General features: G+C 39.4%; 1 protein-coding gene across 1 annotated transcript in view; it reads right to left on the bottom strand.

The window, feature by feature from the left end:
* Positions 1 to 18,906, bottom strand: part of pgap1 (post-GPI attachment to proteins inositol deacylase 1) — a 319,938-nt gene that overhangs the window by 194,370 nt on the left and 106,662 nt on the right. Inside the window, exon 12 of the mRNA XM_051930514.1 lies at positions 8,437 to 8,488. Coding sequence (XP_051786474.1) covers positions 8,437 to 8,488 — 52 coding nt within the window. The remainder of the gene's footprint in view (positions 1 to 8,436; positions 8,489 to 18,906) is intronic.

Below are 18,906 nucleotides of genomic sequence, written 5' to 3'. Positions count from 1 at the left end.
TTAGCTCACTTTGTAGAGATCTATTTTCACTTTGATATTAAAAAGACTTTTCTGTTGATAAATGTAAAAAAAAATAAAAAATTAAGTCCAGAGTGTCAATGTTGTATAATAATAATACATGAAAACCTACGCATGGGTTAATACTTTTATTGGCACTGTAATCTTAAATACCTGAAATCTATTTCAAAGACAAATATAAATAGTAAAAATGATGCAAAAGGCTACAATTGAAGAAAAAAAAAACCTAAACTTAAATATTTAATTTTGCTGAACTTGAGTTAAATTTAGAGTTAGAAAATGCTGAAACACAATCATTAAATCATCCTTATTATGCGTGATTCTTAATTTCATCAGTTCATTTTGTGGAATTTCCTTCCTTGTTAATATGTTTGGGCGAATGATTTGTGTTATGACAAAGTAGTATATGGTCGCAAAACTCATCAAGTGCTATGATGAACCCAGCTCTCACATGCAACAAAGGAGAGGCAGACAAAGAGTTATCTCTGCTGTAGAGCTTGTGCTCATTAGAGTCGCCGGCCCCTGAAATTTATAATTAATTGCAACTCAGAATATAGCCCAAGCATGTTCTTCACAGAGTTCAAGAAGCAGACACAACTCAGCATCAAATGTAGACTTGTGGGGTCAAACATGATTCTAAAACAAGAATAAATGTCTGAGGACTTCCCATTAAAATGTATGTAGTGAATAGCAGTGAAATCCTGTGCTGCAAAGGCTACACCCACAGAGCTTCTTCCGAAAACACCCACACCTAATTCTCCAGTCTGTAAATTTAAAACTATCGCTGGGGATGTTTCAGGGAGAGAGCAAAAAATACTGAATAATAGACATGATGGTGAGAAAAATTAAAAAGATGTTATCCATTTAAGAGCTCAGTAGCACAAGGTAACTGAAGCTGAACAATTAATTTTCATGCTGTAATGAGCACTACAACAGGAGTGACAGAGATACACATACGTAGACCACCACAGCTACTCGGCTCCACATGTTTGAGAAGTGCTTCTGTCTGCTAAAATATCTTTCATCATTTTGACTATTGAATCGCTATATTACATAACAACAACAAAGAGTTTAGAAAAGCAATGTGGTTTATGAATATACAGTGTGTTAAAACGCTATGGCTATTTTGCCATGGCATGTTTGCATTTCCAATTAGACTATAATGTTAATTCCTTTAGTTATTCTTTTAGACATGAAGTCATTAGGTGGATGTTGTGCGGCCTCATCTGTGCATCTACTGGTGTTGTTAGGCAGATCTGTTGATTATGGTGTTTTGAGTACTTAAATCTACATTTCCTGTGGCTCTTTGCCATTACCACTCTTTAATGGCATTCCTTTTGACGGATTGTGACGCACTTTTTACTTCAAATGCATATTTTGCACTTCAAATTTTCATGAATATACATGTCAGTTCTTTTTTAAACAGACAGCACTCACAGCACCTGCGGCAATATATTGTTCACATTTACCACTCATCTTTTGATGTGTTTGAATGTCTATTCTGTTGCTACAGAACGGGTTTTCCCTTGCATCAGGTTATGTTTATTTTTAAGCCATGCAATGTGCTCTCTGGAACATATATATAGTAGCTTTTTTTCCCCCCAAGGAGACTTTGACTGTAGAGGGGTTCATTGTAAACAGAAGCTTGCTCTCCATTGGACCTGGTTAACAAAAGCACCTCTAATCTTTGCAGCTCAAAATCACCCCCCTACTTTGAGCACTGCCTTTATGAGGCTTTGGATTGGTTTAGAAATGTGATAATCAGTGAACAGTTTAATCATTCCCACCCAGCAAAATTCACTCATGGCTGACTCCATACGTATATACTGTATTATGTGTCTGGCTTCAGCTAGACTACATCAGAGTAATGAATCAGACCTTCATGATAGAATTTCTAAAAAGAAACCACTATTGAAGGAGGCTAATGAAAAGAAACCTTGTCAGGCAAAAAAAGACAGTACACATCAGATAACTGGAAACTGGTCCTTTGGTCTAATGAATTTACCGTATATTAATTATGGTTTCAATTGCAGATGTAGAGAAGATGAGCAGATGTAGTTAGCATGCGTGCTTCCCACTGTTAAGAATGAGAGAGAAGGTGTGATGGTATGGGGGCACTTTGCTGCTAACACTATAATTTATTTACAATTAGCAGCACACTTAACTTAAAAAATGGCTACCAGATTATTCCTGCAGAAACCTCCCGAGGATGTATTTGTCTCTAAAAAAGAAATGGATGTGCCTGGATATATATTGTGTACAATTCTCATCTGCTAATATAAGTGGGTTAAGACGTCATCTGCGAGATGAGTATGTGGGGCATAGTGATTTTAGCTCCATGATCAAAGGGGAGTGGTTGGAGATAACAATAGTGTCATGCTTAAAAGTTATAGCCATTAAGCCTAATATTACGTTGGCACTTTTAAGGATTAAAAGGCTAGACTAGAAATAGCTAGCTCTCTTTCTCTCCCCCTGTCACCCCCCCTCCCCCATTTTGCCTCCTCACGTGAGACTTCACAAAGTCCCATTCCTCTTAAATACCCTGAGACAGAGCACATCCAGAACAAAACAAGTTCCCCAGCATTGGTGTACAAGTATTAAAATAGAGATATCTATTGACAAAACAGTTCAAATACTATAAGCATAAAACACAATCTTGAACCATCTTGAGAGAGTAAACCCAGGGAATGATATTAAACAGTAGCCCTGCATAAGCATAGTATGCCCTAATACAGTAAACCAAGGGTATGATGTTAAACAGCCTCCATAAAAAAAAAACAAAAAAACAAAAAGGTACATATACATACATATATACTGTACATATATGCATATAATTGTAATTAAAACATAACCAAAAAGTGACCAACAAGTAAATAGGATGTATAATTACAGTATCAGTATCATTGCAAGTGGGTCCACCAGCCGGTAAGATCTTTGTTGCCATGCCAGAACAGAATGCAACCCACAATCGTATTTCAAAAAAGTGTTGGGATCATTTTTTTTTTTTTAGCTCTTTTTCTGCTTCCTCCATAGAAGTAAAAATGTAGAGCTTGCCATGAATGTTCACTTTCAGTTTGGCAGGATACAAGAAGCTGTATCTGATCACGGCTTTCTGTAAGTGCTGTTTAATGTTGTAAAATGCGGCATGTTTAGCAGCTGTTGAGGGTGAAAAATCAGGGAAAATACAAATGAGGTCATTTTCAAATATAATCATGTTTCTGTCTGCGGAGTAATTTAATTAAAATTGTAATTTTTCAAAACGCACAATGAGAGTCCTAGGTTTAGAGGTACTTGATCCCCATATGTGGTAAGCTGCTGCTATCTTGGTGTCTGATTTGAAGTCCTCTCCAGTTATTTTAGAGAATAGTTCAGCTATAAATTTCACTGGGTTTGGCTGTCTCCGAGTGTTTTGCATTCAGAATTTGCAGCTGTTGCTTTTCCGTCAGTGGTAAATGCCAGTTGTTCAGCTGTTTCAATACGAGTCGTGAAAGTTTGCTTCCAAATGAGTGCTAAGTGCTCTAAGTCTATTCTTAAACTTAGATGCATTTTCCTGCATTTGTTCCTCAATTTTTTCTAGCATACGTTTAAAAGTTGCCTTAAAATGATTATTTAAACGTTTTTTTTTGGTTTTTAATATTCTGAAATAGCTTCTCTTTTGTCTTGTGTATGTCCTTTATTTCTTTCTTTATATCATTTATTTCTTTCTTTAAATCATTCTTGAGCTCCTTTATGTCTTGAATGATGGCCAGTGCGGCAATCATTACCTTCAGCTCGGATAGATAATTTTGGTCTTCTCTGCACTCTGCTGATGAAATGGCAAGCCTAGTTGGAGTCTATGTTTTTGGCTCGCAAGGAGTGGTTGACCGCATGGAAGGTATGGCCATTTTCAGTTTCAATGAATCTTCTGGAATCGACAAGATATTGTGGCCCAATTCGCTTGTACTTTCACTCTTGAGCAGTTTCAGGTGCCAGTAAATCTGTGCTTTCGCCTATCTGTTCCAGGTCAGTTTCTGAAAGGCCGTACCTTGAGTTTGGACTTGATGCCTGTCTAGGCTTGGATGAAGTTTTAGGTGTCTTTTCCGTTTCTTGCTAAACCCTTCTTCTGCCGGTCATGTTTAGATATGCTTGCATATACTGTAATTGAGCCTCCTCGGGATGAGTAAATACAGGTTACCTTGGGATGATAAAAAAAAAGAGAAAAAATAACACCGCTGCTAACGGAGTTCCGCTTCAGACGTCCATCTCCCGTAACAGATGAGACCAACTGTCCGGATCTCTCAGCCTCTTTAAATACACTCAAAAAGCTGCATCATAATTGTTTATATTAATTATCGTTGTTTAAAACACACAGTCAGAGTTAAGATTAAAGGTCTCATTGGTCAGTCCTTTATCTTTTCCTCCACTTGGTGTCTTCTTGTCTGCTCCCTTCAATATCTCTAACTTGTCATCTGTTCAACCCAAATGTAGTGTGGTCAACTTGGCAGATAGACAAATGCACGCAGAACAAATGCATGCTGATAAAAACAGTTGACAGATAAATGTGCATAGCAACAAATACATGCAGCTAATGGGCTGCTCCATCCATCTCAGGCAGTTGCAAAAACAACAAATCTCTTGCATGTTAAATCATTATTAGCTTTAAGTTTTGGGCATTTTGATAACATTCCTACTATATTTGAAGAGCTTCTAAGTACTCTTAAAATGTAAAGCATGTTATATCACAAATGGAAACAAAAAATGTAACTTTATATCACTACATTAAGGTTGTAAAGCTAGTCTTTTTGTGTATTGTCTTGCTTCTGACCTGTGTGGAATACATGAGGCTCTCTCTTTAAGAACAGTGCGCAAGCAAAAGCAAATAGGAAATGTGTTTTATGTCAATATCCTTTAAGGATACTGCCTACAACAGTGTTTTCCAAACTCTACTCAGTTTTCCCCTTTTAAGTTTATTCAAGATACAAAAGTGGAGGGGTCATGGCCCCCCATTGGTGAAGCGAATACTAATGTTAGAGTTGTTCTCCTTGATGCAACAAACATGAATGCGAGACCACAGTCAAACAAGTGTGAATAAAAGATCAGACCCAGTGGGGCTGTCTCCCTAGTGGAATGAGCATAAATCTCAGATCTTTCCCTCAAGGTGAGAGTAGCATGAATATCAGATCAAGGGACAGTGGGTCTCACTCATTGTGAAATGAAGGAGCATGATTAATGGAACCAAGTTGGCCTGTGGTGAAACAAGCGTAAATGTCAGAGCTGGGATCTCCCATCTTGAAACAAGCACTAATATCAGACCAGGGGATGTTGGATCTCCCCAGTAGTGAAACAAACATGAATAATGGCGCCGGATTGGCCCATGCTGAAACAAGCATGAATGTCACGTCTGGGGTCCATGTGGGGAAATGAGCATAAATTTCAGTTTGACTTCATGGCAAAATCAGTGTAAATGTCAAAGTGGAGGAGGAGTCTTCATGAGATGGGCAGAGATACAAACAGAGATAAAATTCACTAAGAGTCCTAGATTCTATAGGCAACCAAAGTCAATGCAATCGCAACCTACTACAACCTACTCGCACACCCAATAACAGCAACCTGCAAGTCATCAGTGGCAGAATGTGACCCAGACCCAGTGATCTGAGCGATTTGAAGCATGAGGAGAGATTTTAAAAAAATACCTGGTATCAAACCCATGTGAGTAGTAGAGTGCTAATAAACATTTCAAATGACAAAGAAGTGCATCTATATACACAATCATTAATATAACAGTTTTACAAGGTACCATCACATTTTTACTTGCGTGTGCTAACAACATACAACACATCACTCACAGCATCATGTTTAGTAAACAGCTACCTTAACTTGAACCCTCTATCTTTAATACTTAAAATAGCTACAATGCATTAAAACTCCTGTCTTCCTTAACCTGAAAAATCTCAGAATACATTCATCATAACCTAGTAGCAACAAAGTATATAACAAATGTGGACACAGGAGGAAACAAGGCTATTGTTAACACTTTTAGTCTTTTATCTTGTTTCACAAATTTAAATTATGTCTGTTGTTAAAATGTTCCCTTCTCATACTCTTGCAAACATGGGAAATAGCATAGTGCTATCTTATTTGAGAGAGTGCACTCTCAAAACAGTCTCTAAACTGTGCCTTCAGTACTATGATCAGATTCTTTATTGTCATTGTCATTTTTTAAACAAATAAATAAAGCACATTTTAGTCTGAAAAGTATATACAAATTCATTATAAATTTATCTACTGAAATAATCTGAAATTTTAATTATAACATGACATGGATTTTTGACCATATCACCCACTTCTACGTCCAAATCAAGATATGACCTGTTTAACTGCTTCAATGCAACAGTTAGCAATGACGTATGCAATGACGTAATGACTGTACTACTTGTGAAGAAGTGCACAGTACAGATACCTTTTCATTTATATGGGCTTGTGATCCCTCTTCATTTGTGTTGCGTGTATAGTGTTTCTTCTCGAGTTATATGTTGTTACACTACATGTAAATTTGATTTATATTATTTTAAATCTGAGTATCTTTTCAGTAAATAAAACTAACCCAAAGGTGGGGAGGATAGCTGTATTTGTTGCTGCATACATTTTTGTTGTGTGCATTTGTAATCTTGCTCTTTTGTGAGCATGCTTTTGTCATGCCTACATTCGACTCCATCTTTATCAAGTCTATCATATAAACAGGTGTGTCCTCAGTTACCTGATGGGTTAACAGGCTTCTTCAGCTTAGCAACTAAACAACTAAAAAGTGCAAATTTGCAAATATAACAATTGACTCAGAAAGAGAAAATGTAATAGTTATTTGTTGAGAGAAATTCATATTTTAGAAAAACATTTTGTCATCCCAAATTTGGACAATAATGGTAATACCACTTTGCCATTTGATCAAATGTCATTTTTTTTTTTATTCAATTTAATTGCAAGATTATTTGTATCATATAAGTTACTCCTTAGATGGTAAATAATAGAAAAACGAAATACCCCAAAATCTCAAACTATTTGACAGATTTAATTGAAACCTGGTAACAGTATAGAAAAAAGAAAATTAGCTGAAACCTGTTCTTGATTTGTCCTTAATAATACTAAACCAAGTATAATATGCTAAGAAATGTCACAGTGCTGCCAGAAGCCCAAAGGTAAGGTTCTATTCAATAAGGGCGCGCACAAAAAGGCGAGCTTCAAAAGGGCGACCTCAATTGGGCGCAGCAAATAAAGGCAAACGCAACTATGTGCAATGCCACGCAGGTATTTTATTATTATCTATCTATTATTATCTAAATTATCTACGAACGCCTTTATTCGCCGCGCTCAATTGAGGTCGCCCTTTTGAAGCTCACCTTTATTTATGCGTGCATTTATTCGCCGCACCCAATTGAGGTCGCCCTTTTGAAGGTCGCCTTTTTGTGCGCGCCCTTATTGAAGGATACCCCACTGCACCACCATACCACACTCAAATGATATCATTTTGTGCAAAAAAAAAAAAAACAAAAACAAAAATCAAAGGCAATTTCGTGTCAAATTTTAAAGGACAGGTGTATCACCATTGTCTCACTAAATTTCCTGGTCAAGGCAGGATAAAACAGCTAGTAAATAAAAAAACATTTAAAAATCAGACCATCTTTATAGACTTATATATTGTAGGCGTCAACGTGTATCATTTATAGTTTATTTAACAGATATACATCCATCCATCCATCCATTATCGAACCCGCTATATCCTAACTACAGGGTCACGGGGGTCTGCCGGAGCCAATCCCAGCCAACACAGGGCGCAAGGCAGGAAACAAACCCCGGGCAGGGCACCAGCCCACCGCAACAGATATACATAACACATGAAAAATTCCCTCTATCAAATATACTGTATATTAGTTATGGCCTATGCAAACATAAACGAAAGTGACAACAGATGATATAAGCAAAATGGGTCTGACGCAAAAAAGATTAAATGTTGAGGCAGAATAAAAGTTTGGGGGAAACTGCCAAACCTTGTTAAATTCCAATAGAGCTTATTTAAAAAGTTGACATTTATTAATTACATTCTTTTCTTTGTATTTCTGTTCTTTCAGATTAAATAAAACTTAAAAGATAAAACATTTTTCAACCCAATGAATCTAAAGGTTATGGGTAGCCCCAGCCTATCCCTACAGTACTAAGTACAAGGCAGGAACAAACCCTGAATACGTGAATAAAATGTATACTCCTCTTAAATGTTAGTACAAAGGTGGCTTAAATTATTATCAGACAGAAAAAAAAAAACTTGGAGAGCATTTATGCTGTCTACCAGCCCTTTGTTAGGAGTGTTGAACTTTAGTGTTGTACAATTAAGCCTGTCACTTCTGGAAGTTAGAATAAAAAAAAAACCCAAAAAGGTTAAAAGCTTACCTTATAAAATGGTAGCAGTTCTGTTTCCAAAGAAAGGTCTATGACTTCTAAACTGCAAGAAAAAAAAAAAGATTTTTTTTTTTTTATTTTGTTACATTAATACTACAATTAATTTAGCTTTAGGAAATATATTTAAACAGTTGATGATGCAATGAATTGAACAGTTAAAGCTGTACTCCTTTTACGCCTTGGAGTTTCAATATATGTACAAATTCTATATTATCCCTATAGAGAATAACCAACTTAAATTTCTTCTGGTATAGACAGATCAGCTTGTTATCAGTTTGCAGACACTCTGATGCTATATTCAAAGAAAAATGGGAAAATAATGGCATAAAATAAAATTTCTTAGAAGGAGTAATTTTCATTTTAATGATGGTGACAATTTCCAGTTCAATTAAAATATGTAAGCTTATATTCAATGAAGAATAAAATCTAATTATAAATACTGAAGTAACTTAACTGTATCTTAGTTAGTAATCCTTATTTTTGAATCCTTTCCTATTAAAATAATGTTAAATAGTTGTGGAAATTCACTTGACCATTTCTGTATTAGTGAACTACTAATCTGTTCAGCCATGGTCACATTTCAGCATTAACTATAAGGTATCTATGTATTTGCCATTTGTTACATATAGTTAGGGTAGAAGGATCTCTAATTAATCAATGGTAATAGTGAGGAAATCAGAAAATAATTTTTTTTGCAATATTTACAAAATATGAACCATTATAACAGGAAACAAATTCAGCATTTAGTAAAACACAGCTGATCTTTGAAATACTGCCAAGTATCTAACACAGGACTTATTCTATCACAAATTGGTCTTCAATTTCTAAAGACACCAGCTGCGTACAGTAATGTGAAAGAAATACATAATCATAGGCTGAGTAAATGTCCCTTTGGGCCAAAATAAAATTTTGCTCTATGTAACTAAACCTAAGTTAAACCTGGCTTGTGGGCCCATGACTCCATAACCTTTAAAGATTTCAATTTTTAATTTAAGTTATAACTTAATAATGTAAATATTTCTAGAAGTTGGCTATAAAAATAAATCTTAATTATATAAAAAAACATGACCTGTTTGTTCAACAATCACACAAAAAAGGATGAAATGATTTTTCCAAAATTTTCCACGCACGTTGTCATTGAACTAACTTTAAATATAGGCGATATTAAATAATAAGAAGAGAGAGCCTATAACGAAAGGGGGCCATGCAAAAACCAGAGCTGTAATGGGGGCTGCAATTTCCATTAGGCAGAAGGAGTGTTCTGGGGCAGATGGCAAGATACCACTATCAAGATAAGTAACATTTTGTGGCAGAGAAAGCAGGATCTCATCTAAGGCAGCAGGTACAGCATTTTCTGTTCAAGTAATGTGGATAACAGTTTTACGGTCTTGCTGGATTACACCTTTTCTCTAAGAGTACTGTTATTTTGTCTCATGGTCAGTTGTGTTTAGCCATGTTAAATTTTCAAAAGATAGTTATTTTAGCATTTTGTTTTCATCTGGACACTTTCTGATAAATATATGGGTCCAAAGGTATACAGTGTTGTCAAACCCTTAAAAAGCCATGTTACTTTCTATCAGTCCCCAGATAACATTTAAAATTCCTAAACACCCTTTTTAGTGAGTTTTGCAGTTGAGAAAATGAAGTTCAGCATCAATTTTGCAAAACTGTATGCTAAAGGAAACTCATCTGTTTCACTGACTACTATCTATTATTTTGTGAAGTTACAGTATACATAACTAACAGAGTGACATTCCAACCACCAGACAAGGTCAGTAGGAGCATGCACTATGTAGGTCAACATGCATACAGGAATTTAATTACACTGTGTACACACTCCACTGAAATGAACTGATGACACTACACCAATTAATCAAAGCAAACCCTTACAATTTTGAAAAAGACAAAGCTATCATACACCTGTATATCATTACTAAGTGCAACAGAAAAAAGCCACAATGAGACAGAATGAAACAGTTATTTAGCACATGCAAAGGCGCTATTCAGAATATGGTAGAAAGAAGTCCTGATTAACCTTTATCCATTTATTGATGGCAGGCATTTATTCAAGTCCATTTTATAGTGAGGCACATATAATTTCAGACTTGGATGCTAAAACTGCTTTGTGATTGGAAGAATTTTTAATAATAGTTGAATGAATCAACTTTGGATCATCTTTAACATTATCATCACTGGTGCTATGTCCTATAACAATGTAGAATCCTGTAGCAATGTCAGTGAAACCCAAACTCCCCGTCAACCAGTTGTAGATGCTTTCTGTGGTCTATAGATTCAGATATTTACCAAACTATCCAGTTGATTAATGTGTAATTAAACATGTATTCCTGAAACAATAAAAAAAGGAAATATGAAATAATAATAATAATAATACTAATTCATTACATTTATATGGCAACATTCATGGTTCCACCCCAGCAAGAAGTTACTGGCAATTATATAATCCAGTCATACACAAAAATGACTAATTCTGAACTCATGAGAGCAGAGAAATGGATTGTTATTAAAAAGAAAGCATAGATGACAGATGGAAAACTTGCATTTAAGCCAGAGCCAACAAAAAGGTCAGCATTTAATAAAACATAGAAAATTTTGCTTTATGTTAAAGGCCATGTCACATTAGATGACTTTTCAAGTAATTTTCAGTCATACCCTCCATTTACATAATCTTGAGAGTCAGATACAGTCACCAGTCCATTCTTATGAATCCAGCCAAATAATAAGCGACTCACTCAAACAAAACCAAACATGTTTATCTTGCCTTTAGTCACAGGTGCATGCTCTGTGTCCATGAGAGCTGACAACCGATGAATGCTCTAGTACTATTACTTTATGGTAATTTTGTGGCAATTACTTTGTGGTAATCAACCAAACAAGATGGCACCAGTGTACCAGTCGGCTTGTCTGTTGTTGTTTCCTTTTGCTGCGTTAGTTCTATCTGTGCTGATCTCCATTGTTTTTTCCATGTCTGTAATACATTATGACCATCAAATGTATGGATATGCGTTCCGTAGTTATTGGATCGTGTGGTGGATTTGAGGACAGTGATTACTTCATTGTCCTCCTTCTTGCCCCATTTCACTCACAATCTTGTTGTCGTGTGTATGCTGCTCATTTTGCATACGGCAGCACCGGAAGAAGCGCAGGGGTAAATAGAGTGGTGTTCTGGTGAGGATTAAGCTGAAACTGTCTTTGTTTCATCGATCATTTGATGCACGTATCTGGGAAGACTGTGACAAGTGGAATCATCTTCTTCTCCGCCAGTCCCTAGAACGTAGATTTACTGGTCTTCGACCTGTGGCCATGGATCAGCAAGTTAGATCTCTCCGATGTCTTCCTGGTTTCCCGCAGCTTCATAGTGGTGGAGTTAATTATGGTAACCTTTGCCTATTGGATCTCCACAACAGTTACTGAGCAATTGCTCCATTATTCAAATCACATTGTTCAATACTAGATCTTTATTGAAAAAAAATCTTTTATTTTAAATGAAACTTGTGTCTCTCATGAATTGGACTTCTTTTTTTCTGACAGAGACTTGGCTGAGTGAGTGACCTAAGCCTTTTTCTGAATCTCTTCCTCCAGATTGTAGTTTTTTGTTAGCAATCCCAGGTTTACAGGCCATGTTTTTAACACTAGAATCCTTGAAGCCTACAAAAAAAGTCGTACTCCCGGGCCACCTTAAATTCCTTTGCACCGCTCCATTAACATATTTCGTTTTGCAAATGTGTTGATCAGCACAAGCAGCCTGCTATTCCATACTCCCACTACTGCGGTTCTATTCAATAAGGGTGCGCACAAAAAGGCGAGCTTCAAAAGGGAGACCTCAATTGGGCGCGCGTAAATAAAGGGCGAGCTTCGAAAGGGCGACCTCAATTGGGCGCAGCAAATAAAGGCAAATGCAACTATGTGCTATGCCACGTAGATATTTTATTATTATCTAAATTATCTACGAACGCCTTTATTCGCCGCGCTCAATTGAGGTCGCCCTTTTGAAGCTCGCCTTTATTTACGTGTGCTTTTATTCGGCGCGCCCAACTGAAGTCGCCCATTTGAAGCTCGCCTTTTTGTGTGCGCCCTTATTGAAGGATACCCCACTACCGCAGCTCAACTCTGACAAAATGTTCTCCAGGCTCAAGTCTATTTTATCTGGGTGTGAGGTGCCTTGAGTTGTACAGGGTAAATGCATCCATCCATCCATTCTCTTCTGCTCATCCGAGGTCGGGTCGCGGGGGCAGCAGCTTGAGCAGAGATGCCCAGACTTCCCTCTCCCTGGCCACTTCTTCTAGCTCTTCCGGGAGAATCCCGAGGCATTCCCAGGCCAGACGGGAGACATAGTCCCTCCAGCGTGTCCTGGGTCTTCCCCAGGGCCTCCTCCCGGTTGGACGTGCCTGGAACACCTCACCAGGGAGGCGTCCAGAAGGCATCCTGATCAGATGCCCGAGCCACCTCATCTGACTCCTCTCGATACGGAGGAGCAGCGGCTCTACTCTGAGCCCCTCCCGAATGACTGAGCTTCTCACCCTATCTTTAAGGGAGAGCCCAGACACACTGCGGAGGAAACTCATTTCAGCCGCTTGTATTCGCGATCTCGTTCTTTCGGTCACTACCCATAGCTCATGACCATAGGTGAGGGTAGGAACATAGATCGACTGGTAAATTGAGAGCTTTGCCTTACGGCTCAGCTCCTTTTTCACCAGGACAGACCGATGCAGAGCCCGCATCACTGCGGACGCCGCACCGATCCGCCTGTTGATCTCACGCTCCATTCTTCCCTCACTCGTGAACAAGACCCCGAGATACTTGAACTCCTCCACTTGGGGCAGGATCTCGCTACCAACCCTGAGAGGGCACTCCACCCTTTTCCGGCTGAGGACCATGGTCTCGGATTTGGAGGTGCTGATTCTCATCCCAGCTGCTTCACACTCGGCTGCGAACCGATCCAGAGAGAGCTGAAGATCACGGCCTGATGAAGCAAACAGGACAACATCATCTGCAAAAAGCAGTGACCCAATCCTGAGTCCACCAAACCGGACCCCCTCAACACCCTGGCTGCGCCTAGAAATTCTGTCCATAAATGTTATGAACAGAATCGGTGACAAAGGGGAGCCCTTGCGGAGTCCAACTCTCTCTGGAAACGGGTTCGACTTACTGCCGGCAATGCGGACCAAGCTCTGACACTGGTTGTACAGGGACCGAACAGCCCTTATCAGGGGGTCCAGTACCCCATACTCCCGGAGCACCCCCCCACAGGTTTCCCCGAGGGACACGGTCGAACGTCTTTTCCAAGTCCACAAAACACATGTAGACTGGTTGGGCGAACTCCCATGCACCCTCCAGGACTCTGCTAAGGGTGTAGAGCTGGTCCACTGTTCCGTGACCAGGACGAAAACCACACTGTTCCTCCTGAATCCGAGGCTCGACTATCCGACGGACCCTCCTCTCCTGGACCCCCGAATAGACTTTTCCAGGTAGGCTGAGGAGTGTGATCCCTCTGTAGTTGGAACACACCGTCCTGTCCCCCTTATTAAAGAAGGGGACCACCACCCCAGTCTGCCAATCCAGAAGTACTGTCCCTGATGTCCATGCGATGTTGCAGAGACGGGTCAACCAAGACAGTCCTACAACATCCAGAGCCTCGAGGAACTCCGGGCGTATCTCATCCACCGCCGGGGCACTGCCACCGAGGAGTTTTCTGACCACCTCGGTGACCTCAGTCTCAGAGATGGGGGAGCCCACCTCCGAGTCCCCAGGCTCTGCTTCCTCATTGGAAGGCATGTTAGTGGGATTGAGGAGGTCTTCGAAGTACTCCCCCCACCGACCCACAACGTCCCAAGTCGAGGTCAGCAGTGCACCATCCCCACCATATACAGTGTTGACACTGCACTGCTTCCCCCTCCTGAGGCGCCGGACAGTGGACCAGAATCTCCTCGTAGCCGTCCGAAAGTCGTTCCCCATGGTCTCCCCAAACTCCTCCCATGTCCGAGTTTTTGCCTCAGCAACCACCGAAGCCGCATTCCGCTTGGCCTCCCAGTACCTATTAGCTGCCTCCAGAGTCCCACAGGACAAAAGGGACCGGTAGGACTCCTTCTTCAGCTTGACAGCATCCCTCACCGCCGGTGTCCACCAACAGGTTCGAGGATTGCTGCCACGACAGGCACCGACCACCTTACGGCCACAGCTCCGGTCAGCCGCCTCAACAATAGAGGCACGGAACATGGCCCATTCGGACTCAATGTCCCCCACCTCCCTCGGGACATGGTCGAAGTTCTGCCGGAGGTGGGAGTTGAAGCTACTTCTGACAGGGGGCTCTGCCAGACGTTCCCAGCAGACCGTCACAACACGTTTGGGCCTACCAGACCTGACCGGCATCCTCCCCCACCATCGAAGCCAACTCACCACCAGGTGGTGATCAGTTGACAGCTCTGCCCCTCTCTTCACCGGAGTGTCCAAGACATGTGGCCGCAAGTCCGACGACACGACCACCAAGTCGATCATCAAACTGAGGCCTAGGGTGTCCTAGTGCCAAGTGCACATATGAACACCCCTATACTTGAACATGGTGTTTGCTATGGACAATCCGTGACGAGCACAGAAGTCCAATAATAAAACACCGCTCGGGTTCAGATTGGAACACATGCATTTCATGTGTGTTCTGTGCCTACACCTATCTGGGTAAATGTAGGATAACAGGAAATGTAAGGCAAAATATGTTGAACACATACCTAAAACAAACTTTTTTCATATTATAGTACTATTGGCAAAATTTTGACATGAAGTATGACAAAGTATATGTGCAATGCCACTCCTTATTTAGGAAAAGATCAGTTACAAAAAGTGCAAAGGCAGCTTCCACCTGCAGCTATAGACACTTCAGTACGTGAACAACTATCCATGCTAGTGTTTAGATCTGGCACTGCCATGCTGACTGTGTATGTGCCCAGAAAGAAGAAGTCTGACTGCATTCTCAGTGTGATTGCTCACGTACTGAGGTGTCCGCATGGCACTGCCAGATCTAAACACTAGCGTGGAGAGTCTCTCACGTTCTGAAGTGTATAGCTGCAGGTGAAAGCTGCCGTCACACTTTTCGTAACTGATCATTTCCTAAATATGGAGTGACATTGCACATGTACTTTGTCAGCATGCTTATATCGATCAAACACAGGAAGCTCTGCAGTCCACTTATGACTTTATGCAGTAGGAAGGTAAGTAAATAAATATAGGTAAACAGAATTTGATGTGGCATTTATATAAGTAACATATGTTTTTTATATAAAGATCATCAAGAAACATAAATCGCAAACAGAACTTTGCACGATACCTTGGCAAACTCTGTAAGCCCTGCTGTTTCGCTGAAGGACATGCGTGTGGCAAGTTTACTCACAGGATGATGTCCAACCTGTTGCTGCAATAAAATGGTGCCATCTTTCGCCTTTACGCCTGGTGCAGCTGTGTTGTTCTTATGTGTGAATAAACATTTCTTGCAGGAAGGGTTTTTGTTCTATTTCTCTGATGTAGAACCCTCTTCCTCATCCGAGTTCACCTCTGTTATAGAACATCTTGATTTGAAAACAGCATTGTCAGATCAGAAGGAGCGTGAACATGATTGAGAGAATAAAACTGAATAAAAAATAAAACGTTAACTATTATAAGTACCATATATTTACACTGGCTGTTACAGACTCAAATCAAATGTATGTTTTTATTCTACAATATTAACAATAAAAACAGCTCACTACTCAAAAACGGTAAATCTAAGAAGCGCCTGGAATCGAACTGGGAACCTCTTGATTATGAGTCAACTGTACTTACCACTGTACCATCCAAGCAGTTGTGTCAGCGTCATACCCTAACCCGATTTCTTTTTCTTTGGTTATATTCTTGAATAAAAGCACACTTGTCTTTTTTACTTGTACCTTTTGTGAAAGTGTTTATTTGATATTTGGACAACAGTCTTCACACATTATACATTTCATGTCTACATTTTGTCAATTATTATTAAAACATGAAAAAAAAAGTTTCTGTATTAGGTATGTGGTCAATATTTCTTGCCTCGCATTTCCTGTCATCCTGATTTATGCAGATCACTGTAAACACGGAACACACATGAAATGCATGTTTTCCAAATAATGATATATTATTTACCCTATACAACTCCAGGCACCTCACACCCAGATAAACAGAGACTTGAGCTGGGAGAACTTTTGTCCAAGTTGAGCGCCGGCAGTGGTAGGATGGGATAGCAGTCGGCTTGCTGGTTGTGCTGATCAATACATTTGCAAAACAAAAGACACTAATTGAGAGGTGCGAAGGAATTTAAGGTGGCCCAGGATTACAACTTTTTTTATAGGCTTCAGGGATTCTAATATTAAGAATCACTTTAAATGTTGGTTATTACCTACTGAGACCTTTTCTAGCTTTGAGGTTCAATTGATTAACCTTCTTGGGTTGCATTTTATTAAAAAAAAAAAAACAAAAAAAAAAAAAAAACGTAAAAAGCATTGCATTTTTTTGGCATGAAAAATTACATTTTTATTAAATCTCAAATGTATAATAATGATGCAAATAATAGTAATGATGAATAAAAATAATATGAAATAAATAATAACAAAAATAATAACAGTAATAGAAATAATACCAATGACGCTAAAATGGTATATAATCTCAAAATAATGAGTCCTTTGTATGGTAAATCTTAAAGCACAGTGAAAGACAATCCAATGTCACAGTCAGGACAATAATAGTGCGTTTCTTTTCAAATTTTCTTTCCAAATTTATCAGATTTTGAACAGCATACTGCACAGGTACGAGTTGGATTCTGTTTTTTTTCTGTTGCACGTATATAATAAATAAAATGTCTACCAATAAGATGCTCTGGATTGATCCACAATGTGCTGGGTTGACCACGTCTCTTTAGCAGTAGTGTGGACAGTGGATGTGCAGCAATGATTTTTTGTATAAGCTGGCATGTAAAGTTTGCATGAGATACAGTTTCGCCAGCTTTTTGTTTGTATAAGACAAATGCATTCCAAATGTACTGTTCCACCAGATGACGAAATATCCTTTTGTAGTATTTCTTTAGTTGTCTCTGCATTAACAGGATAGAAAGTCAATTTTTGATCTGCACAATCTACGCCACCCATCGTGCTATTGTAGTCGACCATAGCACAATGCTTCATAACCTGCTTGTTGCCTTTTACCTGTACAGTGACCGTAGCTGCATTATGTACAGTGCTAAGAAGACAAAACAACTTTCTTGTCTTTCTATTTCAGGGCAAGCACTTTACCCTTTTGCCAAGCTACTAGTGCACCTCATTGTAATTGAGCTCTGCCACGATGTTTGGGATGCACTGTTATTAACATTAACAAAAAGAGGAGCTCACTACTGAAAACGGCAAATATAGGAGTGAGCGGGGATCGAACCGGGGATGCTTGATTACAAGTCAGCAAATCTTACCGCTACGCCACGGAAGATGTTGTTTCATCCTTGAACCTTTTGTGAAAGTGTTTACTTGATCTTTGGACATCAGGCTTCATACATTATATAGTATATGCCTACATTTTGTCATTTACTAGTAAAATATGAAAAACGTTTCTGTTTTAAAAATGTGTTTACACAGATTACTGTAGAAACGGAACACACATGAACTGCGTGTGTTCCAAATAGCGACCTATTATTTCCACTCTAAAATTCCAGCAGTGCAGTCGCTCCCAGATAATCAAACAAGGCATGAGCTGGGAAAACTTAGTGAACGTTCTGTGGCGGTGGGGGATGGAATAGCCGGCTGCTAGCTGCTCGTGTTAAATCGGCACATTTAGAAGACAAAAGAGAGCTGAGAACGGTTTTAAGGTGGGCCGGATCTACGAGTTTTTTCGTAGACTCTGGTAATTCTAGTGTTAAGTAGAGAAATAACAACTTTCTTCAAGGAAAGCTAAGTTTATAGAAGATACATTTTTCTTTTTTTTTTGCCTTTTATTCTATGTGAACTATTTTTCCTTTTATTCTTGTGTGGATTATTTGCTTTTAACTTTCACTAAATATTTTTAAATCGAACTTTTGGACTTGGAGAATTTCGACACGCGTTTTACCTGTGCCTGATAACACCTTATATTCCAGCAGCTACAATCATGTTTTAGTTCTTGGAAACTTTAATATTCATATTTGTTGTCCTTCCAAACCTCTGGCCAAAGATTTTTTATATCTTACGGAGTCTGTTGATTTTGTTAAGTGTGGTGGGTGGCCGGCTAAATATTCCGGCCCTCACCCCAAGGCCGCCAGGTGGAGCTCTCCCAACAGTGTGGACGTTCCCCGAATTCCAGCAGGGCCTCATGGACTTTGTAGTTTATATGCACAGCCCTGCTGGATACCATGGGGACCACCAGGAGTCGCTGTGGGGAGGCTGCCGGACTCTTACTTGCCCTATAACCCGGAGGTGTGTCATGATC

This window comes from Erpetoichthys calabaricus, chromosome 8 (genome assembly GCF_900747795.2).
Source record: "Erpetoichthys calabaricus chromosome 8, fErpCal1.3, whole genome shotgun sequence".
Taxonomy (NCBI): domain Eukaryota; kingdom Metazoa; phylum Chordata; class Cladistia; order Polypteriformes; family Polypteridae; genus Erpetoichthys; species Erpetoichthys calabaricus.
This window is presented reverse-complemented; position numbering and strand designations above follow the sequence as displayed.